The following is a 25,908-nucleotide window of genomic DNA, read 5'->3' as shown; positions in this document are numbered from 1 at the left end:
TAAACCAAAAAAATATTGCATATATGAGCAATTATTTGCATTTATAACAAAGGAGTATACATCTTGTGCTGTAGTATTCTGAAACTATAATATGCTAATATGCTCTACAATGTGTCCCGAACCAGGGAGCAGAAGGCTTGATGTGGAACTTTGAACAATGGTGTGGAAGTCATACTTCTGCTTTGCCAAAGATACAGAACGTTTGGTGTGTGATTGACAATTAAGCTCACTTGTGCTTCTTCCCACCAGCAAGAATACGTTGAATCTGAAGCCCTCTGCTGAAAGCCTGGTTGAAAAGCAGTCTTGTCTGGAACTCAGAGACAAATGGGAACCAAGCAAGAACAGCCACAGGTGCAAAGATCACGAGCCCCATTAGGTACTCATATCCTCTGGCTAGAGCCTTCACAGATCCCCACATACCTATGCCCTTCACTACTGGCCTACATGCCTGTGCTATCTGCAGGGCACACGATAAGACTTCAGATACACACACACACACACCTTCACTACTTGCCAAAGGTACAGTACGTTTGTTGTGTGATTATACACACACACACACGATAAGACTTCAGATTCTTTACACACACACACACACTCTTCTTTAGTGTTCTATATATCAAAGGCAGGTAATTTTGTTTTTCTAATGCGATGAAGTTGTCAAAATTGTAAAGAATCTCTTTCACTGACACAGCCTCAATTCCACTACTATTAGTAGCAATAATGCTGAGACAAAAACCTCTCAGTGAATAACATTGAAGATAAGAAATAGTCACCTGAAGAAGAGCCCATCCAGTTGGCAAGAAGGCCAATAAGCTGGCAAAGATGTCTCCAACAGTAAGACTTAGGAATTTGAACAGCACGACAAGTGTGACTATGAAGCCAATGAACAGGAACAATTTCAGAAGCCTGAACATCAGCTGGAAATCAGCACTGAACTTCTTCCTACCCATGGACACGATCTGCAGATAGAAAGTACAGTTTCAGAACTTGCTACAGAAAGACAACCTTTATGTGACAAGAATTTAGAGTATCTTTCTAAAGAATGGTTTCATAATGCAAGAAAGGTCCGAATGCTGACCTTCAAAACGACCATGACGAACACAATGACCAACCAGGACAAACCATAAACCTGCAATCGTATCGAGAAGAGGATTATCATATAAGTGGGATGCCAATACACTCTAGATATTGTATTGAAAGCTGAAAATTCAAGGGAGATCTATTCTCAAAAGACTTCGAGATGAACTTACAATGATACCCTTATCATTATTGGCCACATTTAGCTGATAAACAATTCCATATTGGAAAAGTAAGAAGCGCAGAGCAAGAAGAATTTCACAGAAGCGGCCAATCAAACCAGAATACTGCAGATGCTCTTGTTCCTCATCCCACCAAGACTCCCAACTCTTGGTTGCCGGAACACCAATACCTCCATGATTGCTGATCCACTTGGCCCAATCCTCCCAATCATCCACTATCTTTTGCCATTCAAAGCCTGAAGGATTAAAGAGGAAAGGAGCAAACAGCCATGAAACCACAAGGAACCACATTGAGCCACTGAGAAGCAAGAAAGCTACAGAATCAGTAACAGCTGTGCCATAAATTTGATAAGCTACGAGCAAAATCAAAATTTCCAGTGCTTTGGTGAAATGGCTCCTTGAGTACATTCTGTAGTTCTCAGCAAACTTTTCGTGTCTCACGACAAAACCACGCCCAGTTGCTCTGTATTTCGCTCCACCATGTAAAATTGTGCGGCCAAAGTAATGGAGCTTTGTTCCAAGAGAGAATGTAAAGAAGACAGCAGCCAACTGCAGGTTCATGATGATGATATCGCCTGCAGCAGTTCTGAAGCCTCTTTCCAGCCCAATCTCCATAACCATTGGCAGGGCCATTAATAAACCAAGTTGAACAACAGATTGTGATGCCATTGCAGCTTTGAGAGCATCATCACCCTTGGATCTTGCAACTTTGACAATGGACTGTTCCAGTCCACTCAATGCAAGGTAGAGTTTACCATATAAAAATGCATAAACTGTGAGGACTACCAGCTGCAAGGAATAAACAAAATGATATCATAAGTATATCTTCCTTTACATCATCTCGCGGAAGCAAAAGTGATTGCCGCACATGCTTCAAAATGGAAGTAATTGCAATGTATTATGATTTTGAAGACATGTAGCCCATACCTGCTGAGATAAAACTTTGTAGATTAATGACATCAAATGTTACAGGACTTACCATTGAGCTGATATAAAATCCAGTAGTTGTGAAATAACAGGACAGCATACGGAAAAAGTCGAAGCGATGCCCTAATCTGTACAGATCACGGCTAAGGGTCTGCTCTCCATTACCACATGCCACTTTTGCCTCAAAGAGAGAGATTTGGTTAAGACCAACATCTCGTCCCTTTCCAACTTGAATGTATTCATGGTGAGTAACATTTCCACGTCGCAATGTTGAGTTGAAGCCTACAGAGCCAAACTTTGTGAGACAACAAGGTGAACTTTTTATGCATCAATAAACATATTTCTGAACATTACCTGCAAATATGTCCTCACTAAGATTGATACCCCTTGAAGCTTTGCTAATGCCACCGCGAGTGATGTGGAAAATTCTGTCAAATACATCTGGATGTCCATAGTGGAAGCGGACCCTAAAATCATCAAAGTAGAATATAAAAATCTCATGGCCTTGTCAGAAGTCAGAAAATAGCATAAATGTAAATTATTTAGATATAAACCAAGTGAACTCTTAACCGCAAGCAAACCAGCGAAAGAAAGTCCCCACTGCTACTGATTTAGTTTCTAACAGAAGAAAACTGTGCATTTGTCCAGGAAAGGATCTGGCTCTACTTCACATAAGCAATCCAGTATACTAAGTTTCTTCCTCTCCATTTGGAGAAAGAGAAAAAGTTACTTACATTATGTTTAGTTCTTAGAAGGTTAAGGGAAGGGGAAAATAATGAGAAACTAACTGGTTTCCTTGCCCTTAGATATTGGAGAATTACTTCCAGTTGTTTGTTACAATTAGAAAGGAAGTAAAACAGATATACTCCCTCTTTCTGTCCAGTTTGGATAGATTGAGAAAGCTGATCTGGAGAGTTATCCAATTCGTCCATTTTTACTTGACATATTTATTTACTTCTCTGCCAAATAAGGGAAATGATCTGTATCCCTACACCTTTACATCTAATCATCCAACTCCTCCTCTTTTCACCCAACCACACATAGCTTTAGTTATTCAAGTCGTGACATAATGGCAGTCTTCAGCAAAGAATAAAAGTTGAACAGCACTACAGAAAATGTTTTTGCCAAAAGTTGATGCATTGATATGGAAATATAGGACTGTCTGTTGAGTAATTTAATTCATCAAGGAACCGAAGAACATACTTCAAGGGCCTTGCAAGAACTCTCTGACCAATGGTGACAAAACTTGTCTCTTGATTAGACATAAACCAAGCCAAAGAAGAAACGCTGCAATTGGAAGATGCGATGCCTTATTAGACATGTCAAAACCTGGATTTAAAGAAACTAAGCAGGCTCTATAAGAAATTATTATGCAACCTTCCAGTGAAGATATGCTCACGAACACCCAATATTGTAGGTGGACGCACTCCGTGATCTTCATTAAACTCCTCAAGAAGGTTACGCATCTTTAAAGCTTCCTCCAAGTAATTGTCCTGCAAGAGAAAGCATTAAGCGACTATTTTCTGATTACTTACCAGTAAGTATTTCAACTCAGTCTAACTTCACCTGATTCATGTCAATTGTTTGAAGAGCTTCCCCACGAGAGAAGATAATTGCATGATTCTGATTTTCAGGCTTTCCTTCTCCTATCTTTGCTGCACCAGGCAACTTTATACGGTATATTTCCTTCAAACAGAGATCATAGAAGAAATCAGGCCTTGTAGTGCACAGAATAAATTACAATCAATATTTAAGATAAAAAACAATGATAACCTGATCAAGATTATCAACTGCTTTCACCAACACTGAATAGTAAACCTTCTGAGCTTTTCCACCTTCCCGTTCTTCGACTTCATCAATATATGCTACACGGAGAGAGGGGTTGCTGCAAAGGTAAAGGAGAAAGCAGTTTTCAACAGTAAATACATTTAGAGTATAGGTGGATTCAACTCTTTGTAGTTTTTCTTGTTTATTTGGAAGAATAAAAACTTACTTGACCATCAAGTTCAGAATATCAGTTGCACGCCGGTCTCCATTTCGCTTCTGATTTCCATAATTCTGGCAGGTAGCGACATAAGTGAATTTCATGTCAGCCACAGCTTCTAATTGAGCATACAATGATCTTTGACTTTTCTTATCCTCCTCAGATGGTACTGTAACAGCTTTGTATCCTTCAAGAATCTCTGCAAATAAATAGTCAAAATGCAGTGAGTTTCCAGAAAGGAATGTAGAACTTGGTGCCCTATTTCAAGCACCTAGGCAAAGGATTGGTAAAACAGACTAAGCATAAAAAACTGTTAGCTATTCAACAGTATATTTTCTCTTCTTGTTGCATCATATTAACACTCGCTACAATCTTAGATATAACAGAGTGAGAGTTTTAGAATGAAAAAGTTCTTTTGCATTCCTTCATTTATAGCTCCTGTTACCATGTAACAGAACGAGCCGCCAGAAGAAATTCTGATTATGAAAAATTAAGAGATACTTGACATATAAGACTAGCACAGAACAGGGAATTTATTAGTGTTTGCATGAAAAGTATACCGAGTTTTTCCACCTCAAAGGAACCTTAAATCCATAAGAACTCCGAGCTCTGAGACCACACATGTATTAGAAGGTATATACATGTACGGGTGATTTTTGCGGGTCCTACTGTTGATTCAAATGGCTACTTGTAGAACATAACTCACCTGAGTAGACTTCAACTACCAATTATATCGAGCACATATCATTTGGAAGGGAAAAAATTTAGAGCAGATAACAACTATTTCTTACTAAAGAGATTTTTGCAAATCTAGCTCATTATTTCTTTTATTAACAAGAACAGTCGAGGTTCTTAGCCCAAAGAGAAAATCTCTTTACAGGAAAATGGCTATAAGAATATTATGGTTTACCTCCTTCTGAAGCCATGTCGAGAAATGCTTGAAGCTTCAAAGCTCTCCTGTAGTACATCATTCCTCTAACTGAAAAGAATATACAGTAACGATAAACAATCAATAGGAAACTGTTAAGTCAAAAAGAATGTGATAAGAAAAAGTCTTTGAAGGTGCCTGTTCTGCAGAGAGTCTGTCCCCTTAAGGAGGCCCAATGACGTAGCTGCAAGATGTTTTCATCATTTTCCCACACCTCTGATTCCTTTTTACACCCAAGACGTTCCATGAAGTTATTCCATTCATCTAGAAGGAAATAAAGCGATGTCAAATAGACAAGAAAATATACCAATGAAGTAGGAAGAGGAACATCATGTTGAAATTCGACTTCAAGTAGTTGATAATAGAATGAAACCTGGATAAATTTTTTGGAGGTAGTAAATGATTGATACACCGTCTTCATTTTCCATCTCAAGATCACCCTTTGAGTAGACAGTTTCCTCACTGTAGTATGGAGTCATGACACTGCACATTAAAGCATATAATTGAACTTCTGAATTTTGGATGATAGTACAATGAATCGATGTGCTTCCACATTTGACAAATGAGATATTTTGAATCTTTTGAATATTAATCATCAACAAATCCGTTGGTATTTTTTCCACTATCCACATATTAATAGTGTATTTTCATGACTATAACAATGCAATGTTGCTTGCTAACTTCATATCATTGAATGTAGACTGAATAGAAACCTTATGCTCACTCCAAATATTAAATGCATGTCATAGGATAGTCAAATTCTCAAAGGAGAACCTCAAAATTATCGGACAATCAATCGATAAACATAAGGATGTATGCCTTCGTGGATTATGAGCAGCACCTGAATGAAAGCATTTTGCGCACTCGAGGTGCACGTGGCATTTCCATGAACAATGAATTTGTGAAAAAGTGAACCCTTCTGCGTGCCTCAAGGTTTGTTGGAACTTCAACTGCTGATTCTCTTACAGTTAAGAGAAGATAAAGACGCCGAATCTGAGAAATAAATCAAGATGATGTTTCTTTTCCTATTTATCCATTAATTGAAGACAATTCATCTGATCATACACATATCAAAAGACCTGTTCTTCCCACTGTGCTGTCACCGGAGGAGGGAATGCAATAGCTGTTCTCGAGTCAGTATTAGCAAAGAGTTGTTTCCCTGAATCCCTTCCATTATGACCAAGTTCTACTAGTTCCCTAAAATAATTTACAGACCATAAAAAAAATATCAAATTGAATATCTTAAATAACACTATTGATATGCATCTATTTATCAAAAATATTCATCCTAAAATGCGCAGAATTCACCAACCCGATTTCGTTCACCATCATGTCTCGGGTCACTATTTCTAACATATCCTGCAGCGCTATGACAACGTTGTTCCTTTTAGATGGATCTCCATCTCTCTGCAACAAGAAAGAAAGTGAAATATCTAGCATATGAAGTTCCACTGCTACAGAGACACCAGTCAGCGAATTACTTACCAGTATCTCAAGGAGGTCAACAAATTTCTTGCAAAGGTTTTGCAAAGGACCTGTTCTGAAATTCGCAAGGAATGTGCTCTTTGAAATGCTGTTTTCAACTTCTTTTATGATGATTCCTATGATCCTGGACACACAAATTAGGCAGATTAAGAAGATACGCATCTAATGAAGAAGTATTGTCAATTGATTGAAAAATTGGAAGGATCACAGTAAACAGCAGATATAATGCATGAAGGTTGCAAACTACATTTAGATATGTTGCATCACCACATTATATAGATTCGCAGATATGAGCATCCACAGAGGTACCAAACAATGGTCAGATAAAAAAAGTTGAATGAAAGAAAAGTTAGTTGGAGAGAATGCAACTGATCTTTCAAAGACATAAAACACAAGTAAAACCAGACAGTTTACAGGATAAAAAGAAAAATTCAATAAATGACAGAAGAATTAGAACTCACATTAGGACCTAAATGAAGCGAAAACTGTAAAAGAAAAGGGACTAGTGTTATGACATAAAAGTACCTAGTGAGATTTTAACACAGCAGTGTTATCACTGTATCTGAAAACCAAGCATTACGACATACTAGAGCTAGAGAAAGCATTGTTTGGCTTAATGAACAAAAGAAAGAGTTAGGAGAGAGGAAAGAAACAATTCCAAATGATCCTGATGGATATTCAGGAATATACTTGAACTAAGATGCATGCTGTCGTGAAGTTGAATGATGACAAAGCTAAAATAATGATTCTCAGATCTATGAATCAGCAACCTTTTCTCAGTTTCTCCAACAACCAGGGCATTAAGAACAAGTTTAAAAGATTCATAACATTCAATGACAGCACACTTCATGTATTCATCCGCACATATGCGCTTCCAAAGGTCAGCATCTCTAGAACGAAATTGTGAAGCCATGTCCAATGCAATTGGGATCTGCGAAGGAATACAGTCAATCCATCTAGAAGAAATTAAAACAGAGGTGCACCAGCCGACAGTCTTTACCTTGCTAGCAAGCAAAAAGGGTGGCCATTGAATAACTTTCAGACTGGGGTCCGAGGAATAAGGAACAAGTAATAGGTCCATCTCCCTGAAATAATGTGCACACAGTTCAATTCTCAATGTAAGAAGAACAACCAACTAGAAAACGAAAAGATGAGTTAAGGGACTTTTCCTATCACTTATAAGATCTTCTTCACGGAAACTGCATATAAATTCATTCCATAGCTGAGCGAATTTTGCAGCTTCACTTCTCTTACTGGGTGAAACCTAGACATCCGAAAAGAATGTGTTTAATAAGACTTTCATATTTTCCAAGTCTTTGGGTAATCTATTTATCTTCATGGAAGAAGAATTAAAAGCATAACACATGTTAAAGGTGAGGAAAGAGAAACCTCATTAAAACTCTTGGAGAGGGAAATTCCCTTTTTGTCAGTTTTGTCAGAAGGCACCAAGTAAGAGTTGAATGCACCAGGCAGAGACTGAAATCTTGACCTTAACATGTCTAGAGTTCGTATCTGTGTAAAGGAAAAGCAACAACAAGAGCAGAACCATATATTAATAAAGATTAGCAACCTCAACAAAGTAAAAATGGCAATTTTATAAGATGAAAGTCTAGCTTTTCAGGAAAGCATAAAAGTTGCTTCAGGCCTAAAATAACTCAACCCAGCCCTGATATTTGATGCAGCAGAACCCAGTAGTGACAATTTGAGATATATAACCACAGTTTTTCTACCAGAAAAGGAACTACTACTTTCAATTTTTTTATTATAGATGGATAATTAGTTGCAATGATAATTATAGCAATGCAGTCCACTGACTTCCTAACCAGCCTTCATCTTTTTTTTGTCAATACAGCCTTTATCACTGTCCACAAACATTTAAGTTTGACCTAAATCTCGTTGCTGTACATAAAAGAAGATACACTTCAGATATGCCTTCTGCAATCTACTGATGATCACTCGTCCGAATTCTCTAACAACCTTCTTAATCTTGGAATATTTCCCGAATGAAAAGAAGCACATTGAATAAATAGGTTAACGAATAATTTAAGGTTGTCCCAGTTGTAACAATGCTCACTTCTGTTACCCCAAACCTGATATTGGATTGCAATCAGGAGATCGAATTTCTGCAGCACACATAGGTTTCCAACTTCTAATATTTGCCAAGGACCATCACCACTATGCAGTGCTCTACCCCAGATATCACAATGATTAATGAGCAGCAATAATCAAGTTATCTCTAAACTAAATTCCACTAACATCATTGAAAGTGACCAGACTAATACCATACAAAATAGACAGAAAACTGAATGTCAATCAAGATACATTCTGAAAGTCATTACCTCACCAAGACGATCAAAGGCCCCTATAACACCACCACACAAAGTTGAGAAAATAGCATACCAAATTTGAGCATCCATAAAGTAAACCTGTATAAATTTGGATACAATATTTACTAGTAAGAAATAAACATGAAACATGTAAAAATGAAAACAAAAGCAAGACATACCAAGATAACTGGTGCCCACAGGGAAAGCACAGCCCCATAGTTGCTCCTAGCTGTACGGATAGGATATATTCATAAGCATCAATTTGAAGATACTGAATGTGAAAAAAAGGAAGTGAATTTTGGAATATATACCATCAGGGAAGAACTCATGCCAAGCATACTGAACGCGATTGATGTCCATTATCATTTTCGTGGGTTTTATAAGAGGTTTTATCTGGAGTCACATATATACCACAATTAGAAGGCAAACACATCTACCAGTCCTATTCCAAATAAGAGCAACTGAATAGGCATCCAATTACCTGAATAAAATAGCTGAAGGCAAATTTTGCACAAAGAAGTAGCACCCAGAAAAGAGTATACCTGATGCAAGAAGTGAAGCAACAATAGAGCAAGTGTAAACATAAATCAGAGGAAGATGGAAGTAAAAGACTTGTTAGCATACTTTATTAGTGCAAATTGACTTTCATGCATTCCCCTCCCAACATAAATTCTTGGCTGCACAAAAACAAGAAGGAAGACAGTTAAATAGTGTTAGCTTTAGAAAATAAAATATTGGCATATATATACAAACTACAAAGTAGCGAGATGAGCGGACAGAAAGTATGACCTGTTGTGTCTTATGGAAATAGATATATCCTATTTTTGCAAATGCTAAACCATATGATCAGAGTACAAAGAACTTCACATCAAACAAATTCATCTAAGATTTGAAACATATTAAGTTTCACATAGATTCATTCAACTTGCACCAATGATATCTAAGTTTTTTCCCTTTTCCCCAGGATTTAAGTTCTTTCAGCCATCATTTTGAAAAAGCATGGGAGCCGGCAGTATTTCAATTTAAAATTCTGGTAAAATACTGTGTATTATTTCATCTGTAGAAGATCTTCACGCTTCGTATAGGGACTCAGACCAAAAAGTGATATGTTTTATTGGTTGTTAACTAAAGGAACAATAATGTTCAGACGTGGTGAAAGAAGAAGCAGAAGAATAGATAGTATTAGTAAAGAATTGGTTTCAGCTCAAAAGATTGATTAACTGCAGATAGCACATAAGCTTTCGTGACTGACAACAGAGGAGAATAAACTGTTCTTAAGAAACTAAATATGCACTTTTATTGGTCAGAAGGTTTTTTGTTATTACCTGTGACCACCACAGTAGAAACCTTACAACAAGCCAATCCGAGTTCTCAATCCATCGACGGAGCATTGGGAATATAAACAAAGCTGCAGTGAGTAAATTGGGTAGTAGGTATACAGCCACAGCCATTAGGTACAAAGGAGGAATGCCCTTCATCTTGTCCAGAAATGTCAGGGAATTTCGAATCTTCGTAAATAGCTCTGAGTTGCTTTCTTGGACATAAAACAGTGGGAGGATGATAGACCATGCAAGGCTGACAATTATCTTCAGAACATTCCTCAGTACATCTGTGAACTTCCATCTATGATAGCCCGGAAAGTTCAGAACAAAGTCCAAGATGCCTAGCATAAAACACAAGGGATGGTTATTTTTCTACTAAGCCGCTACAAATTAACATGTAAAATTGGAAATAATAAGAGCAGAAAATTACACAAGATAAAAATGCTATTTCAAAGAAATTCATAATTAATTACATACTTTGGAGAAAGCGAAGAAACGCTGCTGTGATGAAAATACTGGACAAGTTGTATAAAGAATCCTTCCGAAATATATCCAACACAGAGATATCACTCCACGCAAATATGACCATGGCCTGCAAGAGTACATTACCAAAATGTCTCAAAAAATGGAACAAGTATATAGTAAGGAGAAAAGAAACAGTATTTAATAATCTTAACAGTTTGAATTTTCCACCTGCAAAGCCAGGAGAAAGAAGGTCCAAAGACGATCAAAGCTTCGGAAGATATGCCAAAATGATCGGGTCTCAACAAAATAGGACTTCCCCATTTTTCCAGGCTTTTTAGTAGAAGCTCCTTTTCCCTGTAGTAGCAGTCATTAGGTAAACAACTCTTCTGCTGATAGAAGAGGAAACTTCTGATGAAAGTACAAGGCATACTTGTGTGGTGTCACGTGTTGATTTGAAGAAATCACCGTCATCACGCATAGGCCAACCTAAAGAAAAGCAATCTTGCGACCTGAACAACGTATATCAAATCCAATGCTTTCATAAGAAACCATTTGTCATTTTGTTATTCCCATTATCACAGTAGAATTTATTGTTCTAATTAAACTTCAAGTACCAGAAAAATTCATTGAGATCATCATAATTGCACCAAGTTGAGTATGGTGCTTTTCCATTTTTGCTTTTTTTGGCTTCCTGGAAGGCATAAATCATCGTTAGATCATCTCGAAAAGGAAACTTGAAGTGTAAGAAAATGCAGATATTTGAGACACATTACCTTATCGATCACTCGATAAATGGGAGTAATGACCTTTCGTAGGAAAGATTCATCATCTCCACCGTAAGAAGGCTTGATATTTTCTCCAGTGACAATGCTGACATTTCCAGCTAAGAGGCCATGGAGTTCGTATGCCATCTAAATCAATAATTTTCAGAAGTTATTTTCGCATTTAAGGAAGGCTTCCACTGCAGATGTGTGTGACTGTAGGTGTATAGTGTATTTTGACATCTATAGACCCAAAGTGGTGGTATAAAAGGAGATTAATGAACCACTCACATTATGGAAGATGTAACATAGACACTCCGGCATAAAGCGAATATTAGCTGCTTCACCCCAGATTAGAAGGTAAAGGCCCATGTAAAGTATTTTTCTCTGTTGCGCTTCTTGTGGGGCTTGAGGAAGCCTAAAAGCAATAAGATTTGTTGCATGAAATGGTACTCATTATTTATGGTTTATACACTTCTAAAACCCTAAAACAGCATAAGCATATGAGAGAGTCCACTTGAAAGAAAGTATATGTATTTCCAATATCTTACCGTAAACTGTGTTTTTTTCCCAAGTATTTACACCATGTTTTGTAGTTTTTGAACAACTTGTTCATTAGTGCGTCCACAGCTCGATCGTCAAGCTACATGGGAAACAATAGTTTATAAGAATAGATTATGATTTTGTTACTTTCTTGTATATACCTTTGCTTTCTTGCTATAACAAATCCAGACATAAACAAATGCATTTACTCTAGAGTTTAGACTAATCAATCAGACAAGACTGATAAGAAGATTAACTAATACAAAGCATGTGCTTAAGAGCTAGACTAAAAGGTCTAGTTTATATCCAAGGTAAAATGAATAAGAAATCTTAGGAGCACCGATACAAGATATTGAATATAATGGTGAACACGAAACACCATAATTTAGCTATATGTGATACATGCCTTGTTAAGTGGCTCAGCCTTGGGAATTAGCCTTATATGAATATTTGCAAGAAGCAAAATCAGATTCTCCCGCTGGTTTCTTACATTATCCCTCTGCAGACAACACAAACGGGTTAACAATTTTTCATTCTGACCAAAGACCTGAGTAGAGTTTCAAGCAATTCTAATCTTATTCTTCGAATTAGAAACTATTACCTGAAACCCGAACATGGCCCTTAGCCAGTCTAGAACATCCAGTTCCCCTGCTTTTTGCCTTTGTTGTTCAAATGAAGCTGGCCAATTCAAGCCACGTGTATTTGAGAGAGCAGAAACTGCCGCTTTAACCTGGTGAGGAGTTTTAAAGGGAAAGCTAAGAGTCTTTACATACTATTCCAGACTATATGTGCCTATTTTTTCTATCTGCATGTGTTTCTGTAGTACCTCTTCAAGTTGCATAATGGACTGGGACGCTCCAGCTGAATCCAGTGGAAGAATATTATAGGGGGCATATATTTCCTTTTTGGCCTGAACATCATTTGCTGCGGCAATGATCTGTTCAATAATTCATGTCATTCAGCTCTTGCATAGAATCCTCCAGTGAATGCCAGAAAAGTTAAGAACGTTTAAGTGGAACTTCATAATTGCACAAATAATATTTTTAATATTAGTACTGACCTCAGGAGCAACTTCTTCAACTTTTTCAGACTTGTTAACAGCACAAAGAACTTCAAAAAGCACTCCAGCAGTCTGATATGCTTTGCCAAGCTGAGCTCTGTTTTCAAAAGATGAAAAAGCCAAAACAAATTAGTACCAGGCCTCGCAACAAATCTATAAAAAGGATGTTTACGAAACAAAGATAGTTACAGTTACCTGTCTGCTTGTTCTCCCTTGTTAAGAGACACGACATATTGCTCATAGTATTGCTTGTAAAAGCTCTCAATCTCCCGTGCATCAGTCTTTTTCACCCGAGAAGCAAGACTCGACGCATTGTCCTGAGTGAAACCAATTCCTTTAGCTAAACCCTATACTTAACAATTGGGAACAAAAGGAATCTGCTGGGAATATTGAGGACCTAGACAATTGACGCAACAGTGCCCTACCGGTAATTAATCCTTATAACCCCCTAAAAGTTAAAATACCCAGAGTACAATATGAAAATTTATGCACATTGTCCAAGCATTTGTAGACGATTTTGCATGAACCCGTCATTACATTCTGAAAATTTCCATCAAAAAATAGCTACCTATATTATATTTTCCCCCATTAAACTGACGAACTTGTTAAACAACAACTGAACCGAACCGGTATAATGCCTCTCCTTGCCCCTATGTAACAGAGAAAGTAACATTTCCCAATGTATAACCACTTGATTTTCTCCCTCGAGTAAGAAATAAACAATAAAGAGGATATTAAAATAAGAGTTTATCTTATATACGTGTTAGAGAAACAATTTTTTAAAAATTCAATACTAGTTAAACTCTAAAATAAATAAATGGAATCATACGTACACGCTCTAAACGTTGGAAGAGATTGGTTTTGAACTGCCGAACACCACGTCCACTTGAGGTGGGGTCTAATCTATGCGCCTTCTCAAACGCATAGAACCGACCTATAACAACAGAAAAAATAGAGAAGTTAATTGCAGAGATTCGTGTATTTGATACGTACAGTATATAGGATGGATGTAATATAGTAGGTGAAGAGAGACATACATAGATAGGCGACACGAGGGCGTTCATTTTGGATTTCTCTAGCGACGCGAAGGATTGGGGCAATGGACTGGAGAGAAGAGGGAACAACCTCGTTGTCAAACACCTCCATAGAGAAGGTAGTGGTGGCGGCGCTGCGTGACGGCCGTCGAGTCAGTGACGACGGCCCCGCTCCACCCGCTACCGGTGTTTGGGGATCCATTCCCTCCGCCGGTCTAGCCGGGTTCGTCATTTTTGATTTTTTTTCTCTCCTAAGTCAGTGTTGTCGGTAGCTTAGCTAACTGAATGTAGCTTAGGCTTCGACACCACCGCTCCCTTCCAGCTCCTCCAGCTCCGCTTTTCCTTTCTCCCTCTCTTCCGTTCAATTTCTGCTCAAAATATACATATTAATTCACTCATAAAATCATCAATATTCGCGATCAAACACGTTAAACAAAACTGATTCACGAAAAGTAACGCTTATACATCCACATATATGATTAAACACATACACACATATTATCATACATTCACAATCATGATTGAACACAGATCCACTTAATTCATCAATAAACACATACAGACACGTTACAGTACGTACATTCACAATCATGATCAGACACATGTAATTACGCTCACATCATGCATTATGCAGATGCACCGGATACACACACCATGTATATTCAGGTATATATATTTACTAGTCTTAACCGACTGAATTTTAATTACAATTGAACCTATATAAAATGAAGATCAACTTTGATCATGATAATCAACAATACGCATAAAATCTCTCGTAAATCCATAAGCATGAGCATAAACACACACATGGATACAATCGTTGACACACACAAAAACACCACGACATACAAATAAAATAGTTCCGTACATTATCAATCACTATATACACAAAAACGCATACGTTTATACAATCGGTGAAGACTGAAACGACGAAGGAAACTTACGAAGCTTGACAATGAAGATAAGAAGCAGCCTCTGGCTGAAAATCAGCACATGCACGAGGAGAAAAATAAAAATGGAATTAGTTTTATGTTAATAAATCGGAGCTTATTATAATATACGCACATATGGAATTTCTAGAGAGAGATGAAATTAAAGGTGGGGAAAGGAATGTTAAGGAAAAACGTACCAAGCGGAGGCCAAAGAAAAAGAAAGAGAGAGAAGTGTCGGGATAGGGGGAGAGGAGGGAATGAAGGGAAGGATTTAAAACGCGAGAATCAGTTCAGTGGGAAGGAATTAACGGAATACGTGACGGTGGAGCTTCTTTTGCGGGCAGAGACAGTTGTCAATTCTGTTACCAGTCTTTCAACCGGTGGTGAGTAAAATTTTCAGCTTTCCTTTCACCGGGAAGGGGAAATCTCGAATACAAAGTTTACCGAGTGAAGACCAAATTTTTTTAAAAAAATCCGGATAATGCATAAAATTTTCTCTAAAACTTGACTCCATTTACCGTTTGAATTTTGTTTCCCATAAACTTTTTCTTTTTTTGGCTTTTTCATTCCTTAAGCTCAAAATAGCTTGCATTTTATGATATAGAACTGTAGCTACGTCAAGAAAATACAATTCTAGTCAAGCCTATATTACTAGTCTGATTGAAAAAAAGAATTCCAAATTACAAATATACGAATAGTAGCCTAATAATTAATGAAGTTGAAGGAGAATTATGAAGTTTCGATGGGAATAAAAAAATATTTGGTGATTATTTTAAACTTTGATGGATAGAGTTATTTTATATATGTATTGATTATAAATATCAAGTATCTGGTGGAATAGTGTAATACTTGCAAGTTGACTCGGACTCCACCATCATAAAAATATAAATTTTAAAGATGTGCAAGTTTAAATAGTAAAATTTTATTTAATATGTAATAAATTGTTACGTGTTTAAAAATTAGAATGGTAGCTATGATGAGAAAAATAGAATTCTAACCAATACTTTTTGTAAATTTAACCAAAAAATTTGTACAATCAACCTATATGTTAAATTGTCCACCTAACTCTACCCAACTGACATAATTCGTTTATGTTCGAAATTAAAATTTTAGTTTCGATAAAACCAACCCAAATTTGCTCCAAATGATCTTAAATTTAAAATAAAACCTCCAAATACCAACACAAACAATTTTCAATTACCAATATAGTCAAATAAGACCAAATAAAAAAGAATCAGTTTGTGTTTTTCAATATTTTTAAGGACCAAAATGAAGTACAACGACTTTTAAAGCAAATCATTAAAACAGTGTTTGAACTAAAAAGTTAAGCACAAATTATCTATATGTATTAAGTAATTTTAACAAATTAATCATTAACTTCTAGTTTGCACCTCCAAACAAGAAATTCAAGCTTCCAATATGTAAGTACTATGTTGTTCTTGGCTACGAAGATATATATCTATTTTTGTAACAAAGTTAAAAACGAGGACAATATTTAAATATCAACCATTAGGGGGCAACCAATGCAATTTTGTGGAGTTATCCATGAAATAGTATTCCACCGTTATTAAAAACAGAAATGAGTCTATGTCTCTCTACTATCATTAATAGTTTAAAAAGGCTTTGTCACGACCCAAAACTTAGCTTGTCGTGATGACGCCTAACGTGGTACTAGGCAAGCTAACACTTCAAAATACTTTCAACACTTTGAAATGAAAAATAAAATAACAAATGTTTAAATCATCAAAGTCTCAAAAAATGGATAGAAGGTCAAAACCCAATACGAAAATTCCCAACATCGGGATGTCATTGAGTACATGAGCTTCAAACAACATAAGTCTGAAAATACTATCTATGAAAGATTGAAACAAAATACATAAAGCTGAAAGATTGGGAAGGAGAGACAAGGTCTGCGACCAAACGATCAAGCTGCACAGAGAATCAACACTCATCGCATCCGAAAATACCTGGATCTGCACACAAAGTGCAGGGTGTAGCGTGAGTACAGCCAACCAAATAAGTAACAAGACTAAATAATGGACTGAAAGTAGTGACGAGCTTCACGGATATAGTTCAATCACAGAAATTATAGCATAGGAAAATAGGCATGCTTTCAAGTTCGACAATTTAGGCCAAAAAAAGTTAATTCATGTCAAGTTTAATTGAAACGGGATATGACATCTCTCAGAAAATTATATGACAGTGATATATGCAAGTTGAAGTACAACAGTAATGAAATCAAGTGCATAATCTCAGAGCAACAGTCACTCAGTCCTCCCATTCACTCCAACCTCACAGTCACTCATTCCTCACAGTCTCTCATTTCTCCCACTCACTCGGCACTTGCACTCGGCACTCAGTAGGTACCTGTGCTCACTGGGGGTGTGTACAGACTCCGAAGGGGCTCCTTCAGCCCAATCGCTATAACAAGCCAATCATGGCGTAAATTAGTAAAAAACATGTTGCGACGTACATCCTGATTCCATAAATATCTTCACAATAAGGCCCTAAGCCTCACTCAATCATCAATCTCTCCAGTCTCTAGGACTTACAATAATCATGATAATCAGCCCAAATAGCGATGATATAATGTATCAATAAATAACAATAGAGGCTAAGATATAATATGCAAGTAAATATGTGACTGAGTATAAAACGACAATTTAGCAGATAATTCAACATGTAGCACAGCCTTCATGGGTCCCCACAGTACCAACACATAGCCTAAACATGAATTCTAACATGATTTGCAGTTCAATTTCTTTTACACATGGAGTATACGGATAACAATAGAGTATTCAACTATACAGTTCCATGGAATCAACCAAGTCACCATTCCTATGGTGCACGCCTACACGCCCGCCACTTAGCACATACGACACTTCAAAAACAATCACATGACACATAATACAGGGTTCATATCCTTAGAACCAAATTTAGAAATGTTACTTACCTAAAACAGTGCAATTCCCTACTCCAACACGCTCTTGCCTCACGAATCGGTCTCCAAATGCCTTGAATCTAGCCACAAATAGTTCAATACAATCAACACGGGCTAAAGCAATCAATTCCATAAGAAAATACTAAGTTATTGGTCAAAAGTCAAAAAGTCAACTCAAAAGCCGGCCCCTGGGCCCATGTCTTGGAATCCGATAAAAGTCACAAAATCTGAAAGCTCAATCAACCTCGATTTCAAACCATACTAAATTTACCAAAATCCGATACCAAATCATCACCCAAATCCCCTAATTAAACTCTCCAAATCCCTAGCCTTAAACTCCATAATTACACCTCAAAACCACATAATCTAGGTGGGAAAATCAATGGGGAAACAAGATTATCGAATAAAAATAAGCACAAGTGACTTAGCTCAAGAAACCCCTCAAAAATCCTTTCAGAAATCGCCCATTCCCAAGCTTGAAATGTTTAAAATGGTGAAAATCTTGGAACCCTCGTTTAAATAATCTGCCCAAGCTTTCTCGCTTCTACGGAACTTAACTGCATCTGCAGCGTCGCAGAAGCGATAATCCTCCTACTTCTGCGGTGAACCACTGGAGCTGGGCCTCCACTTCTGCATTCTTCACTTCGATGACTACAAACAACCTCGGAAGGAGATTCTACTAGTGGGCTAAACTTGAAGTAAGTTTTAATTTTGCTTGTGATTCATTACTTGAATTTTTTAAAGTTCTATTTTTTCGCTCTTTAACAAAATTATTGATTGTATTTATTAGAAAGTGTGACGACCCGGACGACCGTCTTGCGTATTGTAGCTATTTTTCCCTATTACTTATTCTATGTTCACCTATGGTTACGTGACTTGCCGGGGTGGTTAGTTTGGTTCCGCAGATTTTTCAGAATGAATTGGGACACAGTCCCGAGGTTGAAAGAGTTGACCAAATGTTGACTTATGTGTAAACGGCTCCGGAATGGAGTTTTGATAGTTCTGATAGCTACGTATGGTGATTTTGGACTTAGGAGTATGTCTAAATATTTATTTGGATGTCTGTAGGTCATTTTGACTTGAATTGGCGAAAGTTGGAAAGTTGAAGGTTTCGAAGGTTGAGAAGTTTGACCGAGAGTTGACTTCGTTGATACCAAACTCGAATTTTGGTTCGGAAAGTTGGAGTAGGTCTGTTGTGTCATTTATGACTTGTGTGCGAAATTTGAGGTCAATCAGAGTTGATTTGATAGGTTTCGACATTGATTTCAGAAGTTAGAAATTCATTAGTTTCAATATGCTTGAATTGGGGGGTGATTCATGTTTTTCATGTTGTTTGATGTGATTTGAGGGTTTGACTAAGTTTGTATGATATGTTGGTATGTTTTGATAGTGTCTCGGGGTTCTCGAGTGATTTACATATGGCTAACAGATCAAAAGTTGGATTTAATGCATTCGTGAAGAATTTGAGTTACTGGTGTAATTGCATCTGTGGTGGGCTTGACCGCAGATGCGATGCCGCAGGTGCAGTTGGAGTGTTGTAGGTACGGTAGGGTCCTGGCTTGCGGATCTTCGCAGAAGCGATACGTTTTTAGCAAAAGCGGAATAGCAGGTGCTGTAATGGAGGCTGTAAAAGTGAAATTGCTGGTAATGTGTTAAAAACGAGGGTTTGATTGTTTTTCTCATTTTTGGGACTTTGAAGTTCGGTTTAGAGTGATTTTTGGAGAGGGTTGCACCTAATTTGAAGAGGTAAGTGACTTTTAATCACTTTTGTCCATAAATATTGAATACCCATTGATCATTTCACCTATTTCTCATGAATCTAAGTTAGAATTTGGAGATTTTTGGACTATGTTATTGAAGAATGAAATTTGTGGATTTGGCGGAGATCTGTGGTTGAAATTGGATGATTTTGGTATGGTTAGACTCGTAATTGAATGGGTGTTGGAATTTGTAAATTTTGTCGGGTTCCGAGGTGCGTGCCTGGAATTGATTTTTTGGGTTGACTTTTTTATTTGAGTTAAAAACCTTAGCTTTATCTTTTGGAATCACTTCTTATGGCTTTTATTGATAGTATTATGTTATTTTGGCTAGATTCGAGCCTTCTGAAGTTGATACGCGCTGTGAGCACGTGATTTTTGCTTTACGCGACAATCGCTCCAAAAAGAAATAAAAATAATAACAAATGGTCCTATTGTACAATTTTTTGGATTTTACATGGCACTTTGTTAATTATTTATAATTTTTGCCCATTTTATTTTTATTAAAGCAAAATACAAAAAAATGTATGTGTCATGCGTAATTTGAACCGGGATCCGTTCGTTAAATAAAAAATCATAAATAGGCATCTTTGTCCGTGATTTTGTTTTTATTTGATTTTACCTGTTTTAAATATTTTAATATGTGTGTGCAAATAATTGTATTAAGTGTTTATTTAATTTTAATTTGATTTACTTAAGTTTTTAAAATAAAGAAGAAAATAAAATAATAATAAAAGAAAAAAAATTCTCGGACTTGGGCCAGTCCAATTTTAAACAAATTGGCCCAAACAAACTAAGCCCAAAACCCATGCTTGCCCGGTCCGTGACCAGCCTACTTCAAGAACGTCCAAACGACGCCGTTTTAATCCAGGCTGATCTGAGCCGTTGATCTCTGAAAGATCAACGACCAAGATCTCTCACCCCGAACCCACTAACAGACCCGACCCGTCTCACCCGGACCGACCTCAACCTTTTACCCTTGAAACGACGCCGTTCCTTGTTAGTCGAAGGATCCTGGCCCTTCATCATGTCTCATCCAACGGCCAGGATCCACCTATCCACTAACTATATAAACCTACAACCATACCCTGCCCCCTATCCAATACCCCAGCCTTCGTCTTCACCAGACCCTTCCCCTTCAAACCCTAGCCGCCCCCATCTCCCTTCACCAGAAACCCGGCGGCATGAACGCCGGTGACCTTCACCTTAACACCCTAGGACCACCTTGACACCCTGAACATGGATCCACCAACCGTTCAGCTCGAATCCCATCCCACCTTCTCGAATCTTCATTTGAAGATTCGAGTCAAAACTCGATCTACACCGATCTGCCCTAAATTCATACCAGACACTCCCCAGACCCCCCTCGTGACCAAACCATGCTTGGTTTGGTCCGAATCTGACCAGGGAAGCATGAATCCCGGATCTAATTTTTGGAACCTTAGGGTTCCTCGTCACTGGTCCGTATCTTGTTCAAGCCGAAGAGATTAAGGTCTAATGGACCTTAATCGAAGTGTTTCTCATCTGAGAAACACTTCGATTAAAGTCCTTTCAGCCTTAAGAAAGGTCTGTTAGAATCCAAGCTAAGGCTTTTGATTTTTCGGATTTAAGGTGAGTTTTTGTTTTCCTTTTTCTTTATTTTTAGTCCATGTGTTGTTTAAGGGGCTGTTCATGTTTTGTGAAATTTGTGTTTTGGGTTTTATCAACTGTGTCCTGTCCACTTTGTTTGAACCTACGTGTTTGATTAAGTCCCTCTCCTGTTCTGATAATGCGTATGTATGTATGTGTTATGCAATTAACTGAATCTCAAATTTGAACCGATTAACTGACTCCTCGAGTACAATTCTGTTTGGTCAGTACAATTCAAATCATGTGTCGATACTGTTAAATGTCTGATTTTTGGCTACGATTGTGCATGTTATGATTAATATAGTCGAGTCGACATGTGTCGTCAATTAGTTTCAACTGCCTGAACAATAACAAATCGATTTGCTTCTGGACACATTTGTTTGAATCAATTAGGAACTGAGTTTGTTTACTTATAGTTGTTAATTTGAATCAGAAATGTAAAAGGAATGTTTGTTTAACTTCTGAAATTGCAGGGCATGTGCACTTGTGCACAACATGTGCATTGGTGCACCACAGGTGCATTTGTGCACAGCTTGTGCCCTGCATAAGGGCTTTTGAATAAAATAGTTGACAGCACATGCTGTCAAATCACATTCTGCTACCATACTCTGCTTTAGTTTCAGAAATAATAAACATTACTCAAAAGTAAGTCTGCCAGGGAATATCATGGGGTTTGTTTATACTTAATTAGCTAAGTGGAATCTGAAAATAGGAGAGCACATGGGAGGGGTGTTCTAATTGTCTAAACAGGTTGTTAAAGGGTTGATTTGAGGCTTATAAAAGGGGAGGACTTCCATCAGTTTTAAGGACACATCATATAGATCTGAGAAGAGAGAGCTGAATACATACATATACACATAGACAGGCATACAGACCTTAAGATAGACATAGATACACACACACAGACAGAGACAGAGAGAATACACACAGAAAACTTAGTTGGAGATTGAGAGCTGAAGTTCTGAAAAACAGAAAACTAGGAAAGAACTCTGTTTGATAACACAGACAGACAAAACTAGAAATTGCATTCTTCTTTGCTGTCTTGATTTCACTGGTCTTGACCTGTTTGTTCAATACTGATTTCTTCTAAATCCAACTGAGTCTGCTGGTTGTTTGTTGGTTTACTCTGAGACTTGGTCTAGCTGGGATCTTGATTCTACTCCAATTGTTTCATTTGTTGTTGTTGCTGCTATTCTGTTTTTGCTGCTGCTGATTTCCCTATCTTCTTCCTCTTCTCCTTTGCATTTTCAGTATTTCCAGGTACACATTTCGAGTCTCACATTGGTGTAGCTGATTGTAACATTGAAAAGCATGAATTGAAAGATCTGAAGGAGTTATAATCATCCGCTGTTTACTGACTGCCTTTTTCATAAATGTTGTTAATCGTGTAAATTTTAGTTTGTAGTTCAATAGAGAAGTACATTAGTAAGTTTGTATCTGATTGAAGATCATGCTGATTTTAAACCACAATATGCAATTGATTTAATGGTATATAGGATGTAACTACAATCCATGGAATATGCAACCATTAGTATAGTTGTTAATTTAAATTCGTTCTTCAGCATGGTTCGAATATATAGGTTGGACGGTTCCTTTTAACCTTGCAAAAAATACAATACAGTTTTTAGACTCTTGGGTTGCAATTTTATTAGGCATGTTTAAGATAAGTTTTTTTTACACCATAGGTAGCATCCTTTTGGTAAGGAGTTCTATTAATCCTTTTAAGCAATTTAATTTAAATTCGACTCAAGGATGTTTGTTCGGGTTAAGTGTTGTACTTCGTCAGCTCGTATGTAACTTCTTTGTCCAATTAAAGCATGTTTCACAAGGTATGACGTCTCTCCACTTTGTAAATAATTAATCAGAAATTGATAAGAATCTGGATTAGGCCAAAGCATATAATTAAATTAGCATGTACCTTTTTTTCTTCTAGTTTTAGAGACAAAATTAGAAATGTAGCCACTTTAGGATATCCTTTCTAAAATAGAGACGAGCCTCGCCAAATAAAAAATGCAAAATTGCGGGGCCCTCAATAAATAACCATAATAAATATTTAGAATTCAGGATAAGCCGTTTAGTGAATTTCATGGCCTTCTACAAAAATAATAACGCGCTAGACTCTTTAGGCGCGGCTTAATTAAATTACATTCTTAAACTCGGGTGCACATTGATGTGACCCGAATCCAAATCTCAACGGAGTCGAAATGGTCAACAACTACGGGTGCATTGATTGTGACGTGGTTCGAGATGCATTTTCACGACGTTGCAATTCTATAAAAAATAAATGATAATAATAAAAGCGGTTTAAACTTAATAAAAGCACGTAAGTCACAACATGTATTTAAATCAGATAATTAGCCATTATAACAATTTAAGCGACCGTGCTAGAACCACGGGATTCGAGGGTGCTTAACACCTTCCCTCGGGTCAACAGAATTCCTTACTTAGAATTTCTGGTTCGCAGACTTCATTTGGAAAAGTCGAAAATTTCCTCGATTTGGGATTCAAGATAAACCGGTGACTTGGGACACCAAAAGCCAAACCTTTCCCAAGTGGCGACTCTGAATTAAATAAATAATCCCATTTCGAATATTGTCACTTAAATTGGAAAAACTCCCCTCGCGCATTTAACCCTTCGGGGGCGGGCGTGCAAAAAGGAGGTGTGACACGCGTGGGAAGGGCTTGTTAGCAGAGTGATTTAGTTTGCTTGAGGTAAGCATCTTATTTAAACTTAGTTGAGGCACTAGTTGCCTGAATTATTGTGATAGTTACATTCTATTGGGTGTGCACATGTGTGGGGTTTGAACCCATGTGCTAACTCTGGGGGTATTTATCTATGCTTGGATTGTGCTAGGCTATGATATGCCTAGATTTGACTGTTAAGCTTTAAGCTATAATGTTTCTCACATTTGTAACATTGTTGTGAACTATTTGAGCCATGTTAGAGGCTACATAGAGGTTTAATCCCTGAATGAACTTGATAAATGCTATTCTGTGATGAGATTTGCCGATTCGAGCTATGCTAGTAGACTTTGCACATGCCTACACTTAGCATATCACTTTTACCAATCCAGGAGCATGAGATTTGTTAATTATCCATCACGTACATGTATTCTTATTTTTTTTCTCCAGTGCTATATGATTGGACTGGGTGCCCTTTGTTGATACCCAATTTTTCCCTATAATATTTTTTAAAATGCATATATACTTCCAAAACTACGCATTAGCATCAATTAATATTTTTTCATAATTTCTGCATTTTTAAGGGTTCTAATTGATTTATCCCAGTATTTTTATTTATATAAACAATTACTAATTGCATCACAAATAGTTTTATAATAATGTGGCTTAATTTTATCATTTGTATTTATACTAATTATTTCACAAAAAGCCATATTTGCATTTTTGGGGTTATAATTGCAATAACTTTGCAATTATAGCCCATGCATGCATTATTATATTATTTTACCAGAAAATAACCTTTTATATTTTTTAAATACTAAGTAATTATTTTAAAGTATTTCTAGGCATGAAATAATTTTTATAATTTGTTAATTATTTTTTAAAATTATTTTTATCAATTAAATGGGTATTTAACAAATGACCCTTTTTATTTTCGGACCTAGCCTAATTAAACATCCCAAATTCGATCCCAATTCAATTAAGACCGACCCAAATCCACCCCCAACCCAAACCAATTAAATTCAACCCGCCCCTACCCCAGGATCAATCGTGCCCGTTGATCTCTAAGATCAATGGTCCGTATTATTCCTTTCCTTTTTTAATTTCCAAATACCCCTAACCCTAGTTCATTTTACACAAAACAGCCACCCTAAATTCCCTAACCTCTCTATCTCTCTCTGAGACCCAACATTAACCCTAGCCGCCGCCACCCAAAAACCAGCCCTAATATCTTCGATTCCTACCCGTTCCATGGATTTCCATGGATGTTTGAGACTTCTACTGGCCCCCTACTTCACCTGGTTGCCCGATTTTGTTATTTCATGGAAAGATCTCGAAGATATCTAGCCAGATCTTGTTCGAGACTCTTCGAGGGTCTGCCTATGATCTGTGAGTGTTACTATCACGATGTTTGTGGTTCAAATCTCTGGTTCAAGGCCATATTCTCTTTACCCCTTTCCTTTTTCTTTAAAACCTTAATTTTGGACATGAATCCATCCAGATCTTTGTAGATCTGAAGCGATTCTGAGTTCATCAACAACTTTTCTTTAAAAGTTCTCTTACTTTTTTATTGTTAATCGATTTTAAGCACTTTGTTATATTAGGCTTTGGTTTACTCGTTATTTGTTGGTCGGACCTCTGTGTTTGAAGTAGTTTCGAGTTTCCATGACCGTTTATTTAAGATTCTCCTGATCTTCCTACTATTAATCAACCCTAAGTATTTTAAAAAAAAATTAGGGTACTACTTCTATTTTTGCAAAAGGTTTTCTGAGATTCTTATGTTTTGTTTAATCTTTCTCGCATGGCTATGACCCTAGTTCAATTGCTTGACTGTTCATTGTTTGACTTCAATATTTTGTCCGTTATTGTTTA

General features: G+C 37.1%; 1 protein-coding gene across 1 annotated transcript; it reads right to left on the bottom strand.

The window, feature by feature from the left end:
- LOC104218331 (callose synthase 5) lies at window positions 1–15,293 on the bottom strand. Its single transcript, XM_070174728.1, has 44 exons — window positions 15,225–15,293; window positions 15,040–15,074; window positions 14,099–14,463; window positions 13,895–13,995; window positions 13,257–13,378; window positions 13,062–13,158; window positions 12,828–12,938; window positions 12,603–12,731; window positions 12,408–12,500; window positions 12,010–12,101; window positions 11,750–11,876; window positions 11,471–11,608; window positions 11,312–11,388; window positions 11,128–11,206; window positions 10,926–11,051; window positions 10,710–10,824; window positions 10,236–10,573; window positions 9,535–9,587; window positions 9,392–9,452; window positions 9,222–9,303; window positions 9,090–9,139; window positions 8,923–9,009; window positions 7,973–8,095; window positions 7,755–7,847; window positions 7,584–7,670; window positions 7,354–7,514; window positions 6,584–6,707; window positions 6,411–6,505; window positions 6,178–6,295; window positions 5,940–6,091; window positions 5,472–5,581; window positions 5,237–5,362; window positions 5,081–5,149; window positions 4,180–4,369; window positions 3,960–4,071; window positions 3,753–3,872; window positions 3,564–3,679; window positions 3,390–3,473; window positions 2,541–2,653; window positions 2,239–2,468; window positions 1,251–2,048; window positions 1,079–1,129; window positions 774–959; window positions 1–457 (listed from the first exon to the last, which is right to left on the bottom strand). The coding sequence occupies exons 3-44, from the start codon at window positions 14,325–14,327 to the stop codon at window positions 227–229; spliced, it is 5,796 nt and encodes a 1,931-aa protein (XP_070030829.1). The 5' UTR covers window positions 14,328–14,463; window positions 15,040–15,074; window positions 15,225–15,293; the 3' UTR covers window positions 1–226.
- Between the last annotated feature and the right edge of the window lie 10,615 nt (window positions 15,294–25,908).

Source organism: Nicotiana sylvestris, chromosome 5 (assembly GCF_000393655.2).
Source record: "Nicotiana sylvestris chromosome 5, ASM39365v2, whole genome shotgun sequence".
In the NCBI taxonomy this organism is placed as follows: Eukaryota; Viridiplantae; Streptophyta; class Magnoliopsida; order Solanales; family Solanaceae; genus Nicotiana; species Nicotiana sylvestris.
The sequence above is the reverse complement of the archived record's forward strand: the minus strand, read 5'-3'. Positions and strand labels throughout refer to the sequence as shown.

Excerpts from the sequence above, each read along its gene's own strand:
- LOC104218331 (XM_070174728.1), bottom strand. The coding sequence starts at position 14,327 with ATGACGAACCCGGCTAGACCGGCGGAGGGAATGGATCCCCAAACACCG. Across the intron at positions 10,574-10,709 it reads GTTTCTTCGCTTTCTCCAAA|GCATCTTGGACTTTGTTCTG; the intron begins GTATGTAATTAA and ends GTTTTATGCTAG. Across the intron at positions 7,848-7,972 it reads TCTCCAAGAGTTTTAATGAG|GTTTCACCCAGTAAGAGAAG; the intron begins GTTTCTCTTTCC and ends TCGGATGTCTAG.